The sequence below is a fragment of the Ischnura elegans genome, chromosome 9, assembly GCF_921293095.1.
Source record: "Ischnura elegans chromosome 9, ioIscEleg1.1, whole genome shotgun sequence".
Classification (NCBI taxonomy): Eukaryota; Metazoa; Arthropoda; class Insecta; order Odonata; family Coenagrionidae; genus Ischnura; species Ischnura elegans.
Window position 1 is genome coordinate 111941520 of NC_060254.1, and position 27811 is coordinate 111969330.

Here is a 27811-nt window from a genome sequence, read left to right on the forward strand (position 1 = left end):
AAACCTGTTTCTGCCAATGCTGCTAATTCTCCTATGAGGTTCTTCCGCCTGTAAAAGCTAGATGGTATTGCAGCTAGTGAAATTAGCCATTCAACCACAGAAGAAGAGTGTGATAAGTGATTTCTAATTTGGCGGCAGCAGCAGCAGCTCTGACATGGAATCAGACAGGGAGATATGTAGCCAAAGGGCCAAGTATACTTTGTTTTTGATGGAAAAAAGCCAGTGTTGTATTCAAGATTAGCCAGTGAAAATTATTTTATTGTCAATTTGCTATCACGAAAGACTGGATTACTTCTCATGGTTATGTCAAAGAAAATTAGACTCAACGAATCCTTCAATATTTTAGCCCAGTAGATCTCAATGTATCGCCCTCGACAGAGGCACAATCTTTCTCTGCTTCCATTATTCCAGTGGTTAGTTTTTTGAAAAATCTAGTTTTTTGGTTTGACAAAAAAGATGTTGCTTAATATGCCAATTCCCTTTCCCGCTCGCTATTCGCATGTAGTGTCAATTATTGATTGTTTAGAAATAGAAAAGCCAGGTAACCTAAATTGGCAAAGTTTAACCTGAATAGGAGTATAAAAAATAGATCAGTCCTCACTGCAGTGAGTGACATATAACGCATTTTCTGTTTTATAGATGAGTATATTTTTACTACGATAAGTATATCAAACTGCGCTTAGTTTATTACGCTGCGAAAGGTATAATGCTAAAATTAACCGAAAAAAGTGAATTGCTAAGGTAACTCTAAATCGTTTTATTTACAGCAATCAGTTCATTATACTGCTGATAGTACAGAAAAATAGAAATAATGTTTTTCAAAGGCAATTATTTCAAAGGAATCAGCTTTTAACATGACTGTAAAATTAATGGAATGTTTACAGCTCAAATATTTCTATCTAAACTCAATCAAAAAAATCATATGATTCTTCTTTAGAAAATTTCATTTCGAGGGGTTATGGTGGCCGGGCAATAGATAGTTTTCTCTTCGACTGAATTTCTTGAGCAAATTCCAAAAGGCTGTGGGGTAATGGCAGATCGCGGCTTCAAACAAACTGCTTACTCATTTAGTGGTAAAAATTGAGAGTTAATTAGACCATCAAGTGTTTCCAAGAATGTAAAGATCTCTAAAGATGAAGTTAAGCTAACTAAGCAAATAGAAAGCTTTAGGATACATGTAGAGAGACTAATAAGAAAGGTCAAAGAATATTGTGAGAATAGCTTGTCCTTCATTCCTGCATTGATAACCATTTGGTGAAAAACAGGAATACAGGATACGAGCTTAAGCTCGTAGCTTAAAAAGACAAACAATTCTACCGTAACGATATTCGGATTCTGCCACAATGCTGGGAAAAATTTGAAGGTAGCGTCGGAAAACACTTTGAACGATTCATTTAAAACCATTTTTCAAAAAAAAAGTTGTATTTTTCATTTCAAAAATAGCGATATTACCTTAAATATGTGCACAGAAAGCATTTGACAACATACTGAATCAAAAAGCTGATATACTGAAAGCAAAGAATCATAACTCATATCATATAAACTACATTAGCAGTAACTAGATGCAGCAATATTTCATGCAGAAATTTTGAACAGAGGCCAAGTAGTTACTTCTGTATTCGCATAAGCTGGCCCATTAATGGTAAAAAAAAACTAGAAAAACTTACCGCGAAGCCTTCACTTCTCTAAATTATGCAGCCAAAAAGTCCTGGTTATTTTTAAAATATAAAGCCATCATTATGAAATCCACCTTTGGGAGATTATCGCAACAGCTTACACGAAACCGTCTTCCATTTCGCAAATATTCCTTTTCTACGAATATAGAAAATATATAAAAACTATTTTACGTCACTAAATAACATCATAACATGTCTCAGAGAAAACACGAATTAAAAAAATACCGAGATATTCACTTACTCAACGAGAGCTTCATTGTAGCTTTTGCGGCCGTGCATGCGAAACGATAACGACGTAGGGAGAAATGACGTCACCAACAATTAGAGCTAACTTCGCGTTTGCAGACGGATTTCACTGTTTTAAATGCATTTTAATGATAAAATCAATGGTTTACGAGAAGTTTGATTGGTGAAAATGTATTCCTGGTGAAAATTGCTATAAGAATCCTGTATTATTTCGATGAAAAAATTTTCATGCAACTTCCCCATTGAAATGTCGACGGAAACGAAAGATTGACCAGGTACAGTTCCTCAGAAGATGACGGGAAAGCTCGAGATAATACAGAACGGTTGCGAATGACAAAATTAGGAGTAATAGCCGTGCGAATACGAAGAGAAAGCATTGGGGAAGTTTAATGAAAATAAGCTCCCTCCCAAGTGAATACGCATGGATACCTCCGCAAAAAAATCCAGATCTGAAACATATTTAAAGCTAAGACGTTATTTGCATTCTACATAAGATCAATACCGGCTAAAAAAATTATCCACCCACACAAAAATCAAATCCACCAGAGGCCTCTGTAACAATTTCATTCAGCCCACAGAAGTATTTTTACATTACTATTACTACTTCGAAACTTAGACATTGCTTAACGCAAGTACCCATCAAATGATATGCTTGCCCTCACTTCCAGCGCATAATAATAAGCCCTTTTAAAAGTTTCCCATACATGAAAAGATAGACAACAATGCGTGGGATTCTAGCTCTTCTTCCGTCACGTTTAAAATTCCACTATCACCTTGAAAATTTCCAAATGCAGACCCTTAATTGTTAACACTGTCAAAAATATACATTATATATACCTCAGTATATTCTCAGACGTAAATTTTTTAAACTTAGGTTGTTTGAATGTTGACTACGCTTTCTCCATATTTTCTCCAATTTTTATTCGAGAGAGACTTCTAAGGAATCGACACACTACGATTGGTCGACTGGGAGAGATGCAACCTCTGAAGAGGAACTTGCAGAGAATAAATAGAAATGAAGGGCTGCAGAACATTAACGCGTTTGCAGCAATAATGAAAATAATAATGAAATTTTCCTTCCTAGTCTCTCTTCCCACAGTAGATTGACGCGAGAAACACTATTCGTTTAAAATACCAGACATGGGCGTAACCAGCAGAGGGCAGCTGCCCCCCCTAGAAGCGAAAATAAATTAGTTCAAAACGAAAGTTTTGAACGAATTTTCTTTTGAAGAAAAACATCGTAGGTAAAGGACAAGGAACTAAAACAAAAATCATTATGTATCCAAGCATTTAATAATAAAAACTAATAAATTGCTGTCATAATTTTCTTAGAATTTTGGTTCCATTATGCTAAATGCTACAACTTGAACGACCAAGCCCAGCTTTGATCCTGGGTATGCTCCTCATACCAGAATCTCTTCGTCTTCTGCCACCAAGAGAGAGGAAAGAAAACGAAACTAGTGATAGACATGCAGTCCCTAAAATAGAGTCGACACGTGTCGAGACGAAGCCACTCCATTGCACCCTCTATCCTTCTCATGCTTCCGTTCTGCGCCTCACCCGATCACATTTCAACTACTTATTATTTCCTCCCTTCTTATCTGCCCAACCAATCTCTCCAAGACTACCAAATTATACTTCCCGCTTACACCTTTACCCCTCGACTTTTTTTAACTGGAGACTTTCATTCTAGCGCGCCGCCGCTGCCGCTCACGTGCCGCTCGCCGCCCGCCGCTCGTATCGTACCCGGGGCCTTACGGTTTGATCCATTGAAAATTTTAAGGCATTCAACAGCCTAGGAATACCCAAGATGACAAGGGAAGTATTCGAGGAGGAGACAAGTTTAGCGTATACCATAAGCAACTTCATTCCTTCCCCAACACAGCTGATGACTTTATTTTTTATTTAGTCAGGTCACTCCATATCAAGTGGTCCCCGTAAGACCGCAACCAATTTTGAACAAATTTCCAGAATATAATAGCAAGTGTTTTAATAGGGTAGTTTCCTTCATCAAAGAAAACGAAAGGCATTGATTGCGATTCGTTACCCACCATTAGTGTATTCATAATACACAAATTATTTGGTTTTTGAAATACCGGTTTAGACGAATGGCAAGGGTCAAATTTTATCCTCATTTGAAAAAGGCCAGATTGGCGCCCATGCGATTCCACTCCGCATGACGTCACAGGGACCTAGTTTCTACACGAGAGGATAGGAGTTATGCATCGTCTGAGGTTACCAATGCATGCATGAGGCACAGAGCTCAGAGAAACATGTCTTAATAATCACCTATTAAAACTGGCTAATGTCGGAAAGTTTTCTTCGTTTGATAAGGTATTAATAAACCTTTTTTAAGCCAAGCGCTACCGTTCAGCAAGGTACTCAGCTATCCGCTAGCATCCTGCGACGTATCAGAGCTAAGCCTCGCCTCAAGGTCATCTCACCGGGCGGGAGGGGGAACCAGAAATACGACGTACGGAGATATTTCCCGACATTCATACTTAAGGGGATAGGATACTTCCGGAGAACTCCGCTGCAACGGTCGCTGGCATTTAGTTCCGAAAGCGACCGCTGCGTTTGAATTGGAGGGGAAGTTGACTGGGTGGAAGGGGGACTCGAGAGCGAGGAAAAATTCATGGTTGGGGAGAGGGACTGAACTCCCCTTCTGCGGTGTCAGATTTCGGTCCGCTAGCGGTCTGGATCTCGGATAACCTATGCAGACCCCATGGAGTTGTTTGTGTTGCAAAAAAAACTCTTGAGGCCCAAAAAACTCTTTTTGTGTTTTTTGTGTTACTTTAGTTGATCAGCCCTTCCGTCGGTCTCTTTTTCTCTGGATAGTTCCCGCATTGAATTCCGCTCGCTTTCTTCACGGTGTCCCATTTCTATTCATCCTGTACCTCAATGAATGCATCGTAAATAAGATCGCAGTTTATAATTTATAATATAAAAATAAAATAGACCGTATGACTTGACTTATTCCACGCTGGTAACCAATATTGCACAATATAATTAATCGAAACGAGAACGCGAGAAATCGTGTATCACTTTCGTTAAATGCAGTTTCATTTTTCTCTCTACCGTTTTTTGTTGCAATCCTTCACAAAATCCACGTTTATATTACTTCAATACTCCGTTTTATTGCGCACTTCAATTATAATTTTTTCCTATGATGGCAACGACAGCATAATTTTTAGTACAGCTGGGAGGAATCCTAAATTACCTCTATTTCGAAAGCTTCAACTCCAAGTATGAAAGGTGAAAGTATGTCTTAAAATTCGAAAACTTTTACTAGTGGTCTATTTCATATGATACATATACGTGTTTATGATTACATTTATAAAAATTCATACACAGTTATTAAATCTCAACTCCCCTGGGATCATGCAAAATTAATTTTTTCTTAACTTTGAAGTCTGTAGCGCTGTAATCGGCACTGAAGCTGAGGAGTCATGATATCCTCATTTTTTTTATCTTACTCGTTTGAAAATGCCCGGAGAAAATTAATGTCGCGCCGAAAAATTTCGACTCGGTTCACAATTGGTGAAGGGTATTCAGAGGTGGAATTAGTAACTTCATGTATTGCGATCTCATTACCCTGTAAGAATCCCATCTCTAAAGGCCGTTTTACACGGTACACGGAATTGCGCAATCTGACTTACGTGCGAAGGCGCAATCAAAATTGCGTCGTGTAAAGCGGTGAATTGCTAGAACACATGCGAGAATGCGTGGATGCGAGACGGCAAAATAGCCACTGTTTTAATTTCGTTCATGCATTCGCGCAATTCTGCGCCATTTTAGAAATTAATGCAGCTCTAACCTGCGCAATTCCGTACCTCGTGTAAAACGGCCTTAAGGCTGAAGCCGGAAACTTTTTATGCGCGCGTGACTCGATAAACAATGCGGTTCGCGCGGCTGAAAGCTATTAATTATTTCGATGTATGTATAGCATATTGTAAGCACTAATGGAAGTCGCACTTAAATTTGTTACAATATTAATTAATTTATAAAATTGGCCGAGAAAAGAAAAATGCGTCTTACTCAGCCATGCCATAATATATATACGATAATCCAGGAAAAACCAGTGGCCGGGGCAGAAGGCTGCTGTTGGCCGCACCGCGATATACAGGGATAAAATATTACCATATTTAGTCTCCAGGAGGCCGGTGTGCAAAGAGAAATGAAGGGTAAAAAGTTGAGGGAAAGTATTGAAAAAAAACATCAGCTCCGGTACAATTATTTATTGTAACCAGGTGTATTCTGGCATATTTTAGGCAACATAAAGTTCAGGTAAAACTCTTTTAATTTATCCACCATTGCTGTGGCCCAAAACTGCTTTCCCTTTGAATTCTGTCAATTATAATCCCATGAGGAGACCACACAATAAAATCGCAATATTGTTTATCCCATATTTCCAGCTGTCCCTGTACTTGATAAAAAAATATCTGTTTCTCCTGCGTAACTTATATTTTCCTTCTTTCACTTCCATGAAGGTAGCTCTTTTATTTTTAACTCCTTCCTCAGGAGTAATATACCTACAATTATAGGGGCACTTGATTTCAACCAAGCCTTCACCATCAGATATTACCCCATCAGGACTAGCAGCCAAAAAAGGTAATTTTTCATCAGCAAAGAGACCTGCGGGTAAAACTTTATATTTGATTGAAGACTCATATTCCCTGATGGCAGATTTTTCGTTAGCATTTCCCCAATCTGTAGCCTTGTTTCTTCTGAAGGAAGGAAACAAAATATCGTCTGCCACTTTCTCCCTAGATGTTGTGGGCCTTAAATTGCAAATACGGCCAAAGAAAGAGGCCGTCAACCTTTTCCACATTTCCGCCTGCCACGTCGTATTGAGCATTTGCTCTCGTGTTTCCCTCTCCAACTTTTCCCTTGTGGTTTTATCCATTTTTAGTGATGATAGGAAATTATTCATGGAATCTTGGCTGGCCAATACGATGTCACTTTGTACATCAGGAACAAGCCCATAATGTTTGTCTGGTCCCTCAATTCGCAGACGTTTCTTTTTTGAAGTTTCAGAGAATTCCAGTCGTCGCTTTCTTATGTACTCCCTATTCCTTTTGGAGGAAACAGAATTTTTTTGGGCATTCTCCTGGGCTCTTGCTCGTCAGTCCTTTATGAATTATGCCATGTACATCATCTTTCACATTGAAGGCTACCGATGCAATGGCACACCTAGTTTCATAGGCCCCCCTTAAACATAAATTTAACCTTTTCCCTCCTACGTACTTAGCTACATAAGAGTTGTAGGACTCCGCAAGATTGTCACGTTATATATCAAACTAGCGGAGTGACGAGATAATATACTGTTGGCATAGGTGATATCCTCCCATATGCCGCAACTAATGAAATGAGGGACCAAGTTTTCCTCTCCTTCTTTGGGCCCTTAGCAATAATATTTGTCACATTTATTATGGTCACCAAAAACATGATTCGATCCTTGCTCTTTGTCCTTCCGTAGGAGTTTAACCCTTTCCGACCCGGCCATTTTCGCTCTGTAGGAGATTGCCCCACTCACAGCTACCCTCAATCTTGGTAAGTTATTGTTTATTGTTCTCCTGTACCCAACGGGCACTGCCCCTTTTGAATTTCTTGGCCGTCGTGCAATATATTGCAGTCTACTGCTGTAATTTCTAAGTAGGTGGTTGACGCATTCTACTTTTTGCACTGGTAACTGCTTCCCATATGGCATTTCCCTAGACAGCCTTTCCATTATGCTACTATCACCATCACCTGTAATAAAAAGGATTTCATTACTTGAGAGCGATGTTGTTTGATCGTGAATGATTTCATGATAAAAATATATTAAATATTCAAGTTTTAAAATTAACTTCCAACTAAAGTATTGAAAGAAAATGAATGCATATAGCTTACTAATGAACAAATATTTTATGCACATTAGCTACGTAAGAGTTGTATGACTCTACAGGATTGTTGGTGACATTATATATTAAACTAGGGGCGTACAAAATAGGAGACGGTGAACTACTTTAAAATGCGTTTTTCAATTCTGTGAGTTTGCGTATTCAAAATTATGTTCCGAGTAATTCAACCTAACCGAATCAACAAATCCACCAAAGTCTTATTGCAATTACCTATCCGTTTTTTCCAAATGATCCTCAACTCTGAGAAGGCAATCGTCTACGTCTGATTGCTCAGCTCGTCGATATTCATCCTGTTCCTTAGGGTCCATTTCTCCACCATGCCAATTGCTGCATCCAGGCTGAGGTGATGATGGCCTAAGGGGAAAAAACGAATTTTGAGAAAACGAATGTTTTATTGAAAACGTTTTGTGCTGACGGTGATGTAATGTACACGTTAATTATAATTAGCAACTAGCGCTCCATTGAATATTTCTGAACTATTATCAACTAAATCGTAGGTATAAGATTTAATGTAATTATTTTGCAGCAATATTTACCTTTCCACTACACCTGTTCCGGAACCCAATGGCGATGATTCTTCGGAATGAACGCTTCCGGTTTCAACTGCTACAAAATAGATGTGTAATAAGGCTTCAGGCAAAGGAGAGAATTTTTATTCTCGTTATTTTTCTTGAAGCTTAAATAATTGGTACACTATTAATACAAGAGAGTCATTTTTTAAACGCAAAATGAATTGAATTTCATTGTGAAATTACCTGCTTCCTTAGGTTTTGGAGGGTGATATTTCCTCTTCTTTGGCTGATAACACTTACGATATCTCCACTTCAGGTAAGGAGTTGGTTTTTCCATAATCTGCTGTCCACAATCAATCTCGACACTGACCCGTCGAAAAACACAGGTGTATCTTGCTCTCGTAGCACGCTTGAACTCTCCAGCCTCCCGAAACAAAATATTTTTTTTCTCCGAATATGACGCCCGACGCAGTGGAGCAGTGTGAGGGGAAGGAAGGCAAGGGATTGGTAGTGGGGGAGAGAGAGGGGAAGGAGAGAGACCGCCAAAGAGAGGGGAAGTGGAGGTGGGGGGATCCTTCTCTGGAAGACGACAGCGCCAGGTCCCCGCCAGCGCTGTGATAGACGTTGAGCCGTAGAAAGGCCAAAACATCCATCACGCTCAAGAACATAACGCGAATCTGGTTGCATGCACGCTCTACCGGTATATATATTTGAAATTATGAAAGACGCAGCCTTGACTCAAATGTTTGATCATCTCTGAGTCTCAATTTGGAGCGGAGTAATTCTCACGAGAAAAAGGCGATTTTTTTGGGAAGTTTACAATTTTTTTCTCCTAATAGGTTTTTACGTATGCAACTGTGAATACATACAAACCAAGGCTACATATATCCTATGTTTTTTAGTGGAAACAGTTCCTTGTTACATGCAAAAATGGCTCCCTAGCGACCTAAATGGTAGCTTGCTGCAACAGCACTTTTCTGGCGTGGTATCCAGTCCCCTTAAGCGTCGCGTTTTCGCGCGCTTGAAATTTTTCACTTTTCATTTAATCGCGAAAAATAGATGTTGTCATTTAAAAATCTAAAAGCGCGAAATACGTACTCCAGGAGTAATAATCTTTCGATTAAGGCAATAAAAAAATAATAGGAAACCACCCTATTGACGATTGGTAAACTATTAAGGTTACTTGTGAGATATTTTAATGAGATGGCTATTTCTTCGTTAAAAGTTCCGCGGGTACTCGTCATGTTGGATAAAAACTTTAGTGCTATGTCGCCGCGTCAATTCTTGGGTGGCCCCAACGTTTCCCTACCGATGTTGGTCGCTTTCTTAAGGGATTCTGAAGAGTTGGGAATTTAAAATCTTTTATATAGGTATCTGAGTCAGGTGGCGGGTGGAGGGGAGTGGGTTGTTGATTATTTTTTTTCTGATTACGGGCTGCCAAGTACGGCTGATTTTAATACCGGTGTCCCTGTTGAAATTGTTCTTTTCTTCTTTGGGATTTCATTGGCTTCTCTGACGAGTCTCTGTTTAAAACCTTTTAGTTTGGCTAGGATTTTGGCTTCCTTGAGGTCGAAAGTGTGGCCCAGCGCTGCGTGTTCGGCTACCGCGGACTTTGTCGTCTGCCCCAGTCGAATCGCTCTCTCGTGCTCCTCTAGGCGTGTTTTGACTGATATGCCTGTTTCGCCGATGTAGTTCTTCCCACAGGTCTAGCATGGAATTCGGTTGACCCCTTCCACTCGTAGTGGAGTTCTATCCTTGACGGTTTTTAAGAGACATCTGCGAATTGTGACGCAAAAGCGATAATGAGGTCAAGAATATAACCAGGACATGTATGCCTGCTTCGTGGATTTTGAAAAAGAATTTTATAGAGTGAACTGGGTAAAGTTAGTAGATATTCTCAAGAATATTGGAATAGATTGGAGGGATGGGCGACCGATTCGTAATTTGTACATGGCCCACACTGCGCTAGTGAGGGTAGTGGACGGAGAATCTGGGTGGGCAAGCATTGGCGGAGGTATAAGGCAAGGCTGTCCTCTATCGCCGCTGCTTTTCAACGTGTACGCTGAGATGGTAAGATAAGTGAGGGATAAGTTGGAAGCTGGAGTGAATGTGGGAGAAATGACATTTAAATCGGTAAGATTCGCGGAACGCGACGTTTCGCCTACTATGCTGCAAGCGTCCTCAAGCCAGGATGAAGTGCGCGGCTCGCCTGCAGCTCAGTAAGTGAAACATCAAAATGACAACGCGGAAGGAACCCGGAAGGCTACCCTATACAGCTAAATGCTTTTGCTTGCCCATCCCATCCCAAGAAGACGTATTACTTATATAAATCTCCCATGCATGTGGGCATTTTTGTCCATACATGTCATAAAAATATAAATTGCTGCTACTTGAAAAATGGCAGGGAAAAATATGCAATCCAGTTTTAACGTAAAACAGATTATCTCATGAAACTTGCGATTGCAAATGAGCATTAACCCCTTCCAATTCGATTAATTTTCCGCATATCGTCCTCCTATTCTCTAATTATTTTTTTGTGGTTCTCTTTTTAATGACAGGTAATGAAATGATATTTTGTAATCAACGTAGAACGGTGATATAAAATGTGATTATTAAACATGGAGAGCTACACAGCTATCGCTACTCGAATAAAATCATTTTAACCCTTTCACTGCTGTGAACGTACTTTTTCTTCCTCACTGCAATGCACTTTCGCAAAAGCACTTCGAAGGGTCCCTAATCCAGGACCCTTTCCTCCACGAGCTCACCCACGCATGACCGTCTCATGGCCATTTTCCGGTTGTCCCCAGCCATGTTTTTAGCAAAGTTAATAAAATCGTTATTTTTCATCGCAGAAACACGGTTCAAAGACGTACTTGATTGCTGGATTGGCAGGAGTACGATGTAAACAATCATTTTTTGATGATCGGATTGATTAATTGATTTTCAAATTGCAGTCATAGGGGTCACTTTTCAGGAGGGAGGCCCCCCGCTGGTAGGGTCGATGAGATGGTCCTGCGTGGGTGAGCTCGTGGAGGATAGGGTCCCGGATTAGCGACCCTTCGGAGTGTGCACCACACCCATTATTGAAGTACCTACTCCATGGGTCCACGAAACCCATTTTAACCTAATTATATTGTTCCTCTAAATAGTGCTGAAATCATGAAAATCCGATGACTAGATACACTCGTCATTGCGCGGTTCGGAAACGCAAGTTAATGACGAGCTAGTCTCGTCATCACAGAGCAAGGGGTTAAATTCGACTTTCCAAGGTCATTAAAAGCAGTAACCAGTTGCAACTGGTAACGTGAGCGTCAACTTCTCCTGGGGCTACTGACAATGGACCGTCTCCGCGATAGGAGAGGGATGCAATGCAAGCCCACCTGGCCGTTAAAGCAAATGGCGGCCCCTCCCCCATCAGCAACCAGACCCCACTCCTCCTCCGCCCGTCAATAACATGCTTGGGCCCCTCCACAGAAACGGCTTGTTCTGGTCAGGGGTGCGTGCGACTCGTCACGTAGGCAGAGCTTCCAAAAGAAATGCAGTCCGCCCTGGAACACTATTTCATCAAGAAAACCCTCGTTTTTATCTCCAAAAACACGACAAAAGGACATTCTTATGACACAAAAGGGATTATTTGTACTTGATGCGGTTCCGCGTAACCTCATTGGGTGTGAGACAAACAAAAAGGCCGATAACATTTGTCGTTTTCCCAGACATTAAGGTCACATTTATATTCTTCGATTTTCCGCGTCTTCCAAAACAGCAGCCACACTGTTTTAAATTTTCAAGGGAGAGGCAGAATGGGAAAGATTGCCTTTGCATGAAAAAGTTTATTTTCCCAACTGTTTTGCAAATCTATGATTTAAGTTGCAAATTTTCGTTGAAGCGGTCGATCCCATTTGATTCGCAGTAGACGTGATCATGAGAATAAAACAAAAGAAATAGACTGCAAAACAGAGATATTTAAAATGTCATTCTCCCATCGTACTATTAAGGATAGCAACGTTGTCTCAATTGATAGGATTAATGGCGTCGCTCGCTAGGATCACTCATTGCATGTTTTTTCGTAGTTCTAACCTCGCATGTATTTGCTCTAGGAATTACTAACCATTAGCAATTTTTTTAATGAATATCCATGTATATTTTGCTCTTATTACGTAATATTCCTATGACCGTGAGGTGTGCATGTGGTGGTCCTCTTGCATGCTGCATGTTGGTGATTTATTGTCACCCCCTGCCAAACACCCTAGAGGTGGCTCGCAGGGTATTATGTAGATGTAGATGAATTCCAGCATAGACCGAAAAGAAAATAGTTCAACCTACTCTTCAGATATAATGCAATGGCTTCGTGCCAGTTCCAGTAAAAATGTGACTGTTGGGCGGGAGGACAGGGAAATTAAATGTAGGTATACAAGGTTAATCTGATTCGCTATAAAATAACCACCGAAACCAATATTGACGCTAAGGACACCAGGGAAGAGACGTCCTTATGTACACAACGACAAAATACCTCAAACAAACATGTACCGATATCAAAATTTAAACTAAAATTTCTTATAATTAACTTATACATATTTCATTTTCGCCACACGAAGATTTGGAAAGCTAATCAAACATATTCGGAAAGACGGTGAAACATTGCGCAAAAATAATTTAAATAAACTGTAATTTTCATTAATTTATCATAAACTTAACATAGCGTAAAATCAGAGTTTGTTCCTCTAAGTAATGTTATTTAATTTCAATTAAAAAATCATACGAGGTTCGTCCTAATAAAAGAAAAACGTTGCAAATTCACAAGAAGCCACAGTCGCTTATATTCAGCAAATAATTCAATTGGAAATGCCAAGTTTATTTTTCATTGCGATATAATGACTCAATTCAATTAGGGAAGGCAGCATTGGGTAGCGTCTTCTTCTACACCTACATACCACCCTGCAAGCCGCCTAAAAGGCGCGTGGCAGGGGATGTTAGGACACCAGCCATTTGCACATACAAGGGAAATGCTCTAACGAAATTACCAATTGCACTTATTAAAGTCCTTTATGGTTCGGGGGAAAAACGATTTCCCATATCTATCCGTTCGGCAAAATATCTCTCTTAATTTATCGCTTCTATCGGACCTGGTAATATAGTGGGGCCCTACTATTATGTTCTCCGTGTCGCTCTTAAAAATATCCATTATCAATTGTTCGACCAATCTGAGCCCAGCGCGCAGCCTCCGAGTCTCCAGCGGCTCCCAGCCTAATTCGCTTAACATCTGGGTAACACTGTACGCACGTAGCGGTTTTTGACGGACCGCGCAGCCTTCCATTGTATTTTGTTCAGTTCGCGGATAAAGTCTTTCTGCACCGGATCCCATACGCTTGCAGCATATTCAAGGTGCGGTCAGACGAGTGCGGAATAGCACCTCATTTTTACTTTCTCATCCGAAAATCGCTTGACGAATCCTAACTTCTTCAGGGCTATGCCGCAAATATTCCTTATGTGTTCCCCACGAGAGGTTCGAGGTTATCGTAAATCGGACGAACAATGCAAAAAATGCACCGATATGTATTTTCTCAAATTTAGTTCGAGTCCCCACTCTTGGCTCCACAAATAAACGTTGTTTAAACCCCATGATAGAATTTCGTAGTCGGAGTATTCACTAATTTCGTGATAAATGACAGCGTCCTCAGCAAATAAACGTATTTTACTGCTAATTCGGGAGCAGAGGTCATTAATGTACATAATGAAAAAAAGGGGGTCGATCATGCTTCTTTGTGGAACACCTGAAGTCACTTATACTACATCAGGTCTAATTACGTCAAAAACTACTTTTTGTTTACGATCATTCAGAAAGTCGCGTATCCAGTTTACCACTGTTTCGTTTAATCCGCATGACTGTAATTTGAATTAAAGTTTTTTAGTGAGGTACCGAGTCGAAACTTTCTTATAGTCTAGAAATAATTCGTCAACTTGTCTTTCAGATTTGAGAACGTCGTGAAGAAGGAGCGCGAGCGTAGGTACTGACTGCCATGGAGGCAGTGGCGTAGCGAGGGGGGGGGGGGGCTTTGGGGGGATACCCTCCCCCTAGAACTGAGATATATTTTAAAATTTCATCCATTTTACTTAATTGGATAAATATTACTTATAGGATAGTGCAAGGATTAATAAAACATCCCACAGAAATCCGTAAAACTCACCATTTTAAACCTTAAAAATTGTCTGGGGGAGGGCACCCTCACCTCCCATATTCTATCCTGCACCCCCCCCCCCACCCCTAACCTTAATTCCTAGCTGCGCGCCTCCATGGAGGAAGTTACGACTGTCCAAGAAAGTCAAGATATTGCTAACGACGATGTGCTCGAGTACCTTGCCTGTAATTGATGTTAGGTAATGACATTGGACGATAGTTGCCTGGGTCATGTCTGTTTCCCTTTTTGAATATCGGTGTAATGCTTGAAATTTTCCAGTCTAGCGGTAACTTTCCTTCAGATACAGCCTACTTGAATATTATCTCTAACATAAGTAGGGTGCGATTTGTGGAACTACTCCTTGAGGACACGCGGGGTTATTCCCTCTGGACCATTAGGGTCTTGCTACTAGGTGACATGTAGATAGTAAGGAAAAAGAGTGGTGTCCACGGCAATCACAAAATAAACTACTGGTGGCCCAAAATTTTACACGGAAAATAATTGACTGTTTTGACTCGGACACATATATTCACTCTCCGATACACCAAAGAGCAGGGAGACAGTCGACATGTAATCCATCATCAGCTTCTTCCAAACTTACCGGGACCCCGACACTGAAATTACAGCACTTAATTAATTATCTTTGTGATTTGTGTCGTCAGGCAGAATTTCAATTGATCAGAATTTAATGAGTTGACCTGATATTCCCACCCCACAGCCAGAAATTAATTTCTTTTGTCATTGAAAATTCATTGAAAATATGCAAAAGCATTACTTCACTGAAATTTTTAAAAATTGATTATTAAAATTAATCGTTAAAAATGATTTTATAAGTTTAATTCACTCGATGCCTATAAAATTAACGTTTTCTTGATTTTAATTTTCGATCGTTGAAATTATCCATCAAATGATTATAATTAACGTCAATTAGATTTTCTCTTTAATTTATGGCGAATGTCGACCTGACCATAGCCACCTAGAGAGTGGGTTGCTATGACCTGGCTGACATAGGGCACACTGGTTGCTAAACAGACTTAGGGAAAATGGAACTGTTCCCTAATTTCTGAAAAATAAAACATATCGCCAAGCAACCGAGAAAAGTTACTTTTAGAGTTTTATTTTCTGTATCTTAACTTTTACCTATTACTTTTCCTTGGACTAATTAATTTTTTTCCAATAAAATTTTTCGCTAATAATCCAACTATGAGCAATGAGTGCACACATTTCAGCAATACATTCTTGGCACAATCTGAAACACTATTTTCACTCTAGCAGCTAAAAGTGGTCGACGTAGGGTGTCTGGCAAGTGGCAGCGGGTCCCTCCAAGACCCCACCAAAAATAAATACAATGCCGGGCATCACCACCCGGAAGGGACCCCTCCCCAAAGGCATCCTCCCTCCCTTACATCTGAGCGACAAAACGCATGGAATGCATTCAAACGCCACATTTATCTTTGATTGTATGTACACGAACGAACGTAATAGGAAAAACATATGTACTATCTAAAAAATAAATTTTTGCGGAAGATTTCGCGCTTTTCTGAATGAACTAATAAAACAGAACTCGCTTTAATCCCATTTCGACAAATGATATAGTAAGGACAGATTCAGGACTATATTTCCGATTGATGGCCCACAGAAATATCGAGCACCATGCTTCACTGAAAGTGCTCGAGAACCAGGAAAAAAATATGTTGTTGGAAAAATTAAGAACATTTTTTCAGGTTTTCTTACCCGAAAGCTTTAAAATTTTAAAGAGATTGACTACAAAAAAAATAATTTGGGTTATTACCACCTTAACTTGAAGATGGAAGTCCCCCATCGGAAATGAGTTTATTTGGATTAGTAGAACTAGCAACTATAAAGTCGCCTGATCAATTCCATTTCTGCGTGGCTACACTTAGCTGATTAAAAAATCATTACAGGTAACTCGGAGGCAAACCATAGTAGATCATAAGAATGGTAAGGTATGTGGGATGAAGTAGTAATATTATTTCTAGTATGGCAGTAGGGAGGATGATCCCGCGGGGACGCTGAAAATTTCATTTCTCTGGTGGAACAGAGCAGTGCAAAAAAGCATTCCATTTCTTACAATGGAGTTCCATAAGTTACTGGCCATTATATCTACTAAGTACATCACAATCCACCAGTTGTGTACGCGTGGTGTCCAATCCTTGGAAAACCACACCAAAAGGAAAAGGCTAGAAAAGACGAGAAACTGTTTACTTGCCCCAGACCCCCAGGGGTTTCCGCCTAGTCAACAAATGGCCCCCTTCCCCACCTCCCTTTAAAGGCCACGAGGGATCTTGGGGTTCGTGGAATATTCCTGACGCGTCATGGCTGCGATTCCACCGGCCGACGCAACAGACACCTACCGGCGAAGGGGTGTACTCCGGATGGCTTTATAAAGCACCAGCGACCAATAACATCGACGGCAAAAGAGGCTCAGAAGGACACTGCACGGGTGGAACAGAGGCGTTGGTCGGACTGACTGAGGGAGGAGGTAGAGATTATCGTAGACGATTGAAGATTAACCGCAAAAACGTGAGTAAACGAAACATTTCACACTATAATTAGGGGTAGCTTCTGGAACAATTAAGAGCGGGGAAATCGAGTCGCTGAACAAAGCAGTAAGGAGATCGGGAAGTGAATTGCGCTGGGAAAGTAGGCGTTCATGTAAAGGAAGAATCTTATAAAAGGATGTTTGCATAACAGTTAAAAGAATAAGTTAGTGTAGAGATTGTTTCTCGAGTTAGTTAGCTCAAACCTGTCTCAGGGATTAGTAGACTCCTGAGATCATAAGAGCAGAAGTACACACTTAGTACTTTTGAATCGAAGTTGTCAACATTGTGTTTTTTGTGTCTTCAAGTATATTTAATTTTTGGGAGATTACAAATAGTCATTCTCATCTACAGGTCCGGTCTTACCCAAAGTTAACGCTATAGCACGTCTCCATTGAGCGCCCCCCCTCACTGGAGCCCCTCCCCGATTTTTATGATAAGGCATAGCAGAGGTGACAGGGGGGGGGGGGGGTAGACTGCGATGCCCCTATAGGCACGTGCCTATTTCGCCTTACAGTAAATCCGGCCCTGCTCATCCTGCTCTTTCGAACACAGCAATTCACATGCATACGGAGTGGTGAAGACTACCGAAATAACGTGCGTAAACGAATAATTTTGAAATTATCATTAATTAGCAAAGCGATGCCATTTGCCTAACCGGAAAGCTTCGACTGCCTCAGCATCATACTATTGAATATTATTAAACCGAATTTAAATATGTGAAGTGATCGATAGTGGCAATATTGTACGAAAGACGGCGATCGGCGAGTAGATTGGACATACAGTAGGCTCCCGATTATCCGGCAGACTGCAGATTATCCGTGCATGAGTTCACACCACTTCGATGTTTCACGTGATCTTTATTTTTTTTTAGATAATATCAGACGCAAAACCACCAGGATATTTGCTTTAAAGAAAGGCTACACCGGGCCTTTTTCCATTATAATCCTTTTCATAAAATGGAATTATTTCGGTGCCTCGAAAACAAGTTTCTCCTTTCTTGGAGAATTTTGACGGGAATTCCACCAGCATTCCTCGACCATGTGGGCATTAACAAAAGAATACATCAAAAATTTTCAAATGCCATTCGTCAGGGTCAAATGTTTGTTATCAATTGAATTTTCTGTAGTTCATTGTTTACTTCTGAAACTACACCCATGAACGTATCTGCACTTACCCTTTAATATTTTTGTAATCCATCCATTCATTAGAGTTCTCTGAGAAATGAGTGATCATAAAGAATTTATTGTCCAGTCTTTTTATCTGCATCCATACCCAATGTCACAATGGGGTTGTGAACTAAAATTTATATTTATCGTAAAATAATTGCATTTTTACCTTAGCTTATGGTAAGGGGAGTATAAAAAACTTTTACGCATTTAGCCGCTACATTACATTGAAAATATGAAAATCTGCGGAAAACCTTCAGTGCCAACAAACAGTTTTTCATTGGGCAGAAGATGGATGACATCACAAGTCATATCTCGGGAGCCTTGCCGCAAGAGCCAATGCACACAACTCATACACTCATATTGCCAACAAACCTATAACACACTGGATTTTTACTGAGTTCACGCGAGATATTATCACGAACATTGTAATATTATATTTTAAAAGTGATTCCTATATCTACCTGCATTGAACATTTTTACCAATCATGATTTTTTTTAAAGAAGAAGAAGCGATAGATTCAACGTCAATTAGGTTGAAAGGGAGATAATGATGAGTTAAGTTCGTTCACCGTCGGTGAATATGTTAATGTTTTGTGCCTTATACGTGCTGCAAAAATGATTAGTGTCATGCAAAGAGAAGTAATAAAGGTTGATATTTCAATGTAGTCTTATATTATCATAGTAATTTCCAATTCCGAAATCATCCACTTACAGAACACCTCGAGAGAGCTATACCGATTCAGACGTAGGGTACATGAAAGTCAAGTGGGAGGGAAATAATTTCATAGTTAATGCATGAGTTTGGCCTGAGTACAACATTGGGAGCAATTCCTACACAGTAACGCTGAAAATATACGAAAAGGAGGAAAAATTTCAGCAGCTGAGTTGCTTTGAATGCACAGTGTCATCTTTTAAGTGCTTTTATGCAATATTATATGATTAAACAAAATAGGAGCACGCATTATCTCACTACAGTGTATGCTACTGGATAGTAGAGTAAGAAACACACAAGTAATCATGTGAATGTACGCCCCCACGTACTGTTAATTTCGAGCTATCAGGACTATTCGAGGTGAGGGAGTTGTACAATAAAAGATTGTGTCTGGCGTGATACAGTGGAAATCTTTGATATTCAGCATAGTAAAACCACTTGTCTGTTTCCACACACTTTTATTTAATCCTTCCCACAAAATAAGCTCGTTCAAAGCAATGATCAATAGCAGAAAAGTTTATCGGGTTTTCCACCGGTTGATGTCGTCCATGTCTCCCGACGTTTCGATCTGCGACTTGCTGATCATCCTCAGGGGATCTTCCGAATGCCGTTCTTCAAAAATTTTCCAGTATATATACACTCCATCCGAGTTCAGGTGTAACCTGATTGGTTCACGCTTGTTGAGGTTTTCCCGCCATTTTTGTCGTATATAATAGACTTCACTATTGGTCTCCAAGCATTGCTTATTTGGAAGCCAGTGTCCCTGTTGAAGTTGTTGCGGTTGACGCGGATCTGAATGGCTTCCTTGACAAGGCGGTCCCAGTAGCCATGTGCTCGGCATAGCAGTTTCGTCTCCTTCCAATGTATGGCATGGTCTTCATTGATGCTATGCTCCGCCACTGCAGACTTTTCCGGTTGGGCCATCCGTAAGTACCTTTGATGTTCCTTAGTTCTGGTTTCAATAGTCCGACTGGTCTCTCCAATGTATTTCTTTCTGCACTCGCATGGAATTTCGTAGACTCCTGATGTCTTCAGTACGAGGGGATCCTTTACTCTCACCAGTTGATCCCTGAGCTTTGGAGGTGGTAAATGAATTGTCTTAATATTATATCTGCCTAGAATGCGTTGTATCTTTCCGGATATTGTGGAGACATAGGGGAGAAAGGCTTTCGCGGTCGGCTCTTCTTGCGGCTCTCTAATGCCGCCAATGGGCTTGTTAAAGGTCCTCTTTAGGGCCTCAGAAATCTGATGTTTGCTATAGCCATTTTTCCGAAACGTAATCTTCAGGTGCTTTATCTCATTCTGGATGCTCTTGTTATCGGGAATCTTCTTCGCTCTGTGCAATAGAGTAGACAACACAGCTTGCTTCTGTGATGGGTGGTGATGACTCTGATTGTTGAGATATGTCTGTGTGAGTCGCTTTCCTGTATATGCTGTGTCCCAGGCTTCCATCTTTCTTTTTCTGGATTAGAATGTCGATTAGATACAACGCATACTGGATTAGATACAACTCATACTGGATTAGATACAACGCATTCTAGGCAGATATAATATTAAGACAATTCATTTACCACCTCCAAATCTCAGGGATCAACTGGTGAGAGTAAAGGATCCCCTCGGACTGAAGACACCAGGAGTCTACAAAATTCCATGCGAGTGCGGAAAGAAATACATTGGAGAGACCAGTCGGACTATTGAAACCAGAACAAAGGAACATCAGAGGTACTTACGGATGGCCCAACCGGAAAAGTATGCAGTGGCAGAGCATAGCATCAATGAAGACCATGCCATACATTGGAAGGAGACAAAACTGCTATGCCGAGCACATGGCTACTGGGACCGCCTTGTCAAGGAAGCCATTCAGATCCGCGTCAACCGCAACAACTTCAACAGGGACACTGGCTTCCAAATAAGCAATGCTTGGAGACCAATAATGAAGTCTATTATATACGACAAAAATGGCGGGAAAACCTCAACAAGCATGAACCAATCAGGTTACACCTGAACTCGGATGGAATGTATATATACTGGAAAATTTTTGAAGAACGGCATTTGGAAGATCCCCTGAGGATGATCAGCAAGTCGCGGATCGAAACGTCGGGAGACATGGACGACATCAACCGGTGGAAAACCCGAGAAACTTTTCTGCAACTGATACGCCGGGAAAACCTAAGATCATACACAATGATCAATAGATTATCATCCCAATGTCTGTAGAAAATTTCAACTTGGAGTTAAACACTAGGGTGCCTCGTTTTGCCACTTTTTTTGTAGGAGCAAATCGTAATACCCAGTAAAAGTTGCGTACCCAGGTGGATATTACAGATATGATTTTTTTAAAATCGGTTAATATCTTCTTTTCGCCATTTTGTCTTGAAATTTCGAAATTTTTAACGAAAAACTTTAAAAATGTAAATAATTTAAATTTGGTTTTAGCAATCACTCATTTTTTCCAATGGCGTATGACATTGGTCTTTCCTTGATATTTTAGACCAAATACAACAGCTCTATTCCTTTTAATTATCGAGAAAATGACCTTTTATCATGTCCCCGAAAGCAGTTCTGTGGGAAGGCTACCCGCAACACACGATCTCATTATACGCCATGCATGCGACAAATGAGGCGAATTAGAGATGTTTTTCAGTCAAAAACGTGTAAATCATGTCTGAAGTTGTCAAGGGTAGTCACTAGGATGAGATTATGCTCTTTTATGCCTTTGCCGACAATAGTGACTATATTTTCGTGTAAGAAGATATCACTGAAGATGGAAATTATCATTCAGGATTCACTATGACGGTTTATAATCCCTCAAGGGTCAAATTCACCTTCCCTGCGGTTAGAAAATTAGGAAAATGTAGAAAATCCATGTTCCTGCTGTTTTCGCACCCGTACGAATTCATCTAATCTCTTTCATTAATTTTTGCTTAAAATACTGTTCAATCTGCAAATGCTACTATTTACCATGTATTGATGGAAAGAAATTTTCAGTACATTTTCAGAAATACGGTTCAGAAGCCCATTGACATTTTGCACCACAGATGTCGCTGGTTCCGATGTTTGGCGCTTCACCTTGGGACAGCCTAAGGGGCCCCCTGCATCTATTTGATCAGAATTTCGGCACGGGCCTGGACCTGGATGACCTGGTGGCCCCTGCACCCGGCCACCTCCGTCCCGGGTACTACCGACCATGGCGCCACGCCGCCAATCACCACGGAGGCAAGAGCACTGTCACCATCGACAAGGACGGCTTCCACGTCATGATGGACGTGCAGCAGTTTGCCCCAGAGGAAATAAGCGTGAAGCACGTGGGCAACCACGTGGTGGTGGAGGGGAAGCACGAGGAAATGCCCGATGCCCACGGCTACGTCTCCAGGCACTTTGTCCGCCGATACCTCTTGCCTAAGAACGTCAACGCGGACGCCCTCGAGTCCACCATCTCCACGGACGGAGTGCTGACGGTCACTGCTCCCAAGGTGAGACTCAACCACTCAATCCGGCAACTATTTTCACATGACACATCGTATTGGCGCGACTTGTTTCATGGACGACATGATTACGTTCAATCGAGGCAGTGGCCATGAAATGTTTTTGGGGGAAGGGAGGGAATGTGGGGTATACATTTCAAAGGGATTCACAGGGAGGGGCAATGTATTTCAAGGGTATCATTTTCAAGATATATACCTTAGAATGAATCTCCCATACATTTTGGGGTGGGAGGGGGAATTTTACCCCTCCCTCTCTCTGCCACCCTATATTAGCTTCCTATGAATAACTGAAGCCAGACCATTATTTTACAATAACTCTGTATTTTGAGCTTAGTCCTTAAAAAGGCCGTCTGGTGTTTGCCAACTTTTTTCCTATCTCATAGTGGAAATCTGGCCATTATAAACATTTCATGAAGTTTGAATATGTTTCTCTGACAAAAGAACACTTTTTGCATTTTCGTATATTTCTCCTGAAATCATAGTTGTTCACAATTTAAAATCACTGCCTGATTGATGAAAACAGATTTGATGCCGTTTTATAGCCACATACAAGGAAGAATCCCCTCAACCGTGAAAAATTTTCTAGATGTATCCACTCTGGAAGAGATGCATTCATTTCTGAGCATTTGCAATCCACCCTCTGAAGCAATTGGTCCACTTTATTCATACAAAACGATTTAATTTTAAGCATTTGCTTATGCTCCGCAATGATAGTGAGCATTTGCTAACGTGTCACCAACTCCGGTGAGCAAATGCTAATGCTTCCAATTTTCATTCATACACATAATGAAGAAAATGCTCCAAATCCAATGAGCATAAGTATTTGCTCACTTTTATTCATCTAGGCCAATGTCTAAATGTGTAAGTGCGAGAATGAATGCAAAATTGCACAGTGTAACCATCAAACTTGTGAGAATACATGAACATGAAATTTGAATCTGTTCTGCTGGTACACCAAAACTGTTCATTAGGCCGGCCCGTATTTTTCATAATTGAGAAAAGTTATGTTTTCCTAGTCTCAAAATTATCCAAATGAGGTTTATTTTCATGTGTTAAAATTTGGTTACTTTAAAATAACAGCAACCCGTGCCCCAAGGGCCCAAGTACCGAGGACCCTCAATTGAGATTTTTGGGGCCAAAAAAGTGCCATTTCTGTGTAAAACGTAAAAGTAAAGTTTACTGTTTGTTTTGACCTACCTCTAAGCGTTTACGAGATATTGTCCGTCATAATGCAATCCACCCCCCAGGGCGCTACCCCACACCGTGGCGCCGCTGAGGTACCACTTCCCCTCCATCCCCTCCCCTCCCTTGGCAAAGACTTTGCTCCTGATGCCAAGATGTAGTTGAAGAAATGTGCTTATGTTAGAAAGAATTTAATTGCCATGACAATCCTTCCAATCAAAGCGATCAATTTAGGTACTTGTATTTTCACTTGTCCATGAATTTCAGTACATAGTAACCTAAACAAAATACATTTTCGTATTTCTAATCTTACACTGGCACCCCATATTTGGCATTTAAAGTGTATTTGCACAAGTTAGGGGTTATGCTAGGATGAAAATTCACTCTTATTGTTAGTAATTAATTTTGAAAGCTCTCTTCTTTCCACGTGACTGACTTAAAATCTTGAATTAGTTTCACCCCTCTCTCTGCAAAATCATCTACAGCTTGAAGACCCCGAATAATTTGCAAATCGTTATTGTATTCAGGATGTTCATACCATCCTTGCGTGGGCACATCAAAGAATGCAGTTCATATTTCCAATGCATTAAATAGCTTTCTCGGAATTAGTAGTGACAGAATTTGATAAAGATACCGTGGTCAGGTCTTTACTTTTATAGAATGCCATATTTGGTGGATCAGTAACCAAATTTTAGCACATGAAAATAAACCTCATTTGGATCATTTTGAGACTAGGAAAACATAAATTTTTCAATTCTGAAAAATAAGGGCTGGGCTACTGTTCATGCATTCACACACAGTATCTGTAAAGGAAACGTGAGATCAGGCCTCAAGGGGTGGTGCTTGCCCAGTACTAATCATGTCATGCCATTCAACGGAGGGGAGGAAACTGGAGGAAAGAGATCCATGATTTGGTGATTGTCAGCAGATAAATAAATTAATAGTTTCACCTTATTAGTGACACTGTTACAAATTATTATTTTAAAAATGTTTTTATATTAGAAAAATTTATGTTTTTCTTTCATCTGAAATAAAAGCATATAATTTAAAGGTTGATATGGACAATTATTTGCGCTAACTTCAAGTATCGTAGAAAACAATCCACAGCTCATATTTTAAACCTTGGATTTTATATCCTTAAGGTGGAATTAATTGGGTGTCAAGGACAATTTTGAAATAGCTAATTCTTTTAAAAGATATAGGAGTATAGTTTGAATGAGGTGATATTCCTTTTAGTTATTGACCACTTTTGCCTGTGCCGACACCTCCATCCCCCGATCGGTTTCCCCATGGCATAATGTTGGCCCCTTTGAAGCACAATCGAGTTTTTAGGTTTAAATACCCAGGGGGACACTTGATGTTGCTTCACCGTCATGGTAATCTAACCTGACCAGGGCTCCACTATTTCTCAACATGCAATCACTTGTTCCAATACCTCACTCCCCACCAGTTCACCATCTATATTCATAAAACCTAATTGTACAGCCTCACCTCTTGATAATGATCTATGGTGCATCAAAACAGATCAAGGTTTGCAAATAGACTAAAGTGAATTATACGTATAGTAGGGATGGACGGATTTTAGGATCCAAGTACATTTTCAAATTCCTGCTATTAAACGAAGTAATTATTCAAGTTTATTCTGGGTACATACAATCAAAGGAATGCTTTTTAGATTTTCATACACATTTTAATATTTTTATTAATTAAAAATCATTTTTATAGGCTTTCAAGTTGTTTTTTTAAAAACATCTTTACATGCTCAGGACCTAAACTGTTACGCTTTAGTTTGGAAATGAAAATAGGAAAAATCTTCTGATAAACCACTGACCAGTGGCGTAGCGAGAGGGGGAAGTTCGGAGGGTCCGGACCCACCGAAAAATATAAGCGCAATCACTTACCTTCATAAAAGGAAACAAAATAATGAAAAATCATGAATTTACAATAGATTTCTTAGGAAGATGAAGTTTTTTTTATTATGAAGGGTTTTATAATCAGTTTGTACCCTGTTGTTTAAAAATTTTCCCCACTGGTTTTGGACTCCCCCCAAATGAAATTGCTGGCTACCCCACTGCCATCGACTGGATTAAAATTTTCCTCACAAACGTTTCCCCCAAATTTTGCCACTTTCTCATCGCATACAGACTTGTGTTTCGCCCGAAAATGATTCAGTATGGCGAGGAGGATTTAGCACTTCCTCGCGATAATTTCACGCCACAGTGCATGCACATGGCATACATTGGTTCTCCTTACCTCAATAGAAATGTTTCCATGCGAAGAGTCATAATACGTGCCAGTCATATTTTTCCTTTTTTATTTTCCATGGCTGAAATTCTGCTATGTAATCTCTGAAAGGGCTTTCAAACAAAACGGCTCATGAGTAAGACAAGAGTTGCATGCGACGGCGCATTCGCATGTGGTTGCATTCACTGAAGCCATTATTTAAAATTTTGTATCCAGATCCAAAGGTCTGCCGTGAATTTGGATCCGATGTATCCGATGAAGGGCAATATTGGCAGATATTTGGTTCTGCGGTATCCAATCTGACCATCCCCAATGTATAGAGTTATTGTACTATTCATTTACATATTTTAAAATAAAAGATACTCTATTCAATTAATAAAGTAATTGTATTAATCTAACTTTTGGAAGACTCAAGTCTCACGGTGATCGCATGGCAAATCAAAAAACGATTGGCTTTAACCCAGAGTCCCTCCTCACTTTACCCTAAACCCCTCCATGTTTTCTCCAATGGTGAACTCTTCGAGATGAAAGCAAGTAAACAAGGTTTTGTATTTGGAAATCATGCTTGGATCCCTTGTATTGTTATCTCAACTTGCCGTAGTTGCTTAAGGCACTCCAGTGAAATATGTATCTCCTAGCAGGCTTAGAATGCTTTAGCAGGATATGAAGGTCAGTTGCAGATACATATGCAGATGGTTGCTACTATCACGTGTTGTGGTATGAAAAGGTACATTTCAAAGAGATTGTACGTACATTTGTGTATAAATATCACTTATTGGTCTTCCATTTCTTTTTAGTTACCAACACTGGAAGAAGGAACTGCACGCACGATACCTATAACTCACACCGGGATGCCAGCAATCAAATCAAAGGCTCATGTGGTGGACAAACATGCAGAAGCAGAGAAGCCCAAAAAGTGATCACAACAGTGATCATACTATCATTACAACGTCTTCAAGGAATAGCTTTCTTTTAGCACTGTGATGATGAGCCGATATTGAGACTGATCAACCTTCAACCATTATTTAAGTTTTCCTTTAGTATTAGATACATTAAGACTGAAAGCTCCATGATAATGAACAAGCATTTGCTCTTATTTTAACAATTGATTCTGCAAAATATTTCCTATATAAATTGTTAAACACTATAAGTGTACCGATTTGCTTCACCATTATGAGTGATAAGTTCATTCACATTCGAAGAGGTGCAAGAACATCAAAGCTAAATAGCCAGCTAAACTTGTAAGACTGAATAACTATGACATAGCAATTTTTGCAAGACAGAGAAATAAAGCAATCATTTTAAGTGTGTTGAGTCTTATTTTTTTACTTCACACATTGCCCTCAAATAACAAGACCACATGAGCTCATGCATTTTCCTATGCGGCAAATTTATGATGTAAAATGCCAAACTCTACCAACTCAAACCTTTCAAACAGATGCCAATTAGCACACTGGAGCCCCTTACCATCATGAGTTAAATTAGGCAATCGTTGAATTAACAGCCTTTTGAGTGCCTAGTTCTTGCCTGACGAACAAATCTGGAGGGTTAGAGCTAGGCAGTCGAAAACTGTTTTCCTAAGGTCACTCTTCAAGCAGATAAAGCCAAACGAGAATATTTTAATAATTATTTAAAACAAGATATTATTTTGTAAGAAATAAATCTCCATAGTTGCAAAAAATTCTAGAGAGCAAAATTAATGCTTATTCTTGCATTAATGATAAGAAGCTGTTGTCATATCAGATCCATCTTTCGTCAATTTCATTTCTAAAAGAAACGTTCTCACGATCTTCGTTATTACGCACCTCCAGGTTTTTCAGTCCTGTGCACTTCGTCATATCGAAAGTCTACTGTAGTTGGCCACCTGGAATTCACTGCATGAATGAATGCATGTATCCTTTAACCCTTTCATTGCATTTCATTTCCTCAGAGTTGTTTC

General features: G+C 40.0%; 2 protein-coding genes across 2 annotated transcripts in view; one reads left to right on the forward strand and one right to left on the reverse strand.

Annotated features, from left to right (window-relative positions):
* LOC124165830 (protein lethal(2)essential for life-like) overlaps positions 1–27811 on the reverse strand; it is a 60301-nt gene that overhangs the window by 14812 nt on the left and 17678 nt on the right. The gene's annotated exons all lie outside the window — the stretch shown is intronic.
* Positions 16945–27180, forward strand: LOC124165831 (protein lethal(2)essential for life-like). The gene is made up of 3 exons (XM_046543359.1): positions 16945–17060; positions 22000–22434; positions 26670–27180. Exons 2-3 carry the CDS (start codon positions 22000–22002, stop codon positions 26790–26792), a joined length of 558 nt encoding a protein of 185 aa, XP_046399315.1. The 5' UTR covers positions 16945–17060; the 3' UTR covers positions 26793–27180.

Bases quoted from the DNA above. Each gene is read 5' to 3' on its own strand.
- LOC124165831 (XM_046543359.1), top strand. From the start codon at position 22,000: ATGTCGCTGGTTCCGATGTTTGGCGCTTCACCTTGGGACAGCCTAAGG. The intron at 22,435-26,669 runs GTGAGACTCAAC...ATTTCTTTTTAG, and splicing joins TGACGGTCACTGCTCCCAAG to TTACCAACACTGGAAGAAGG.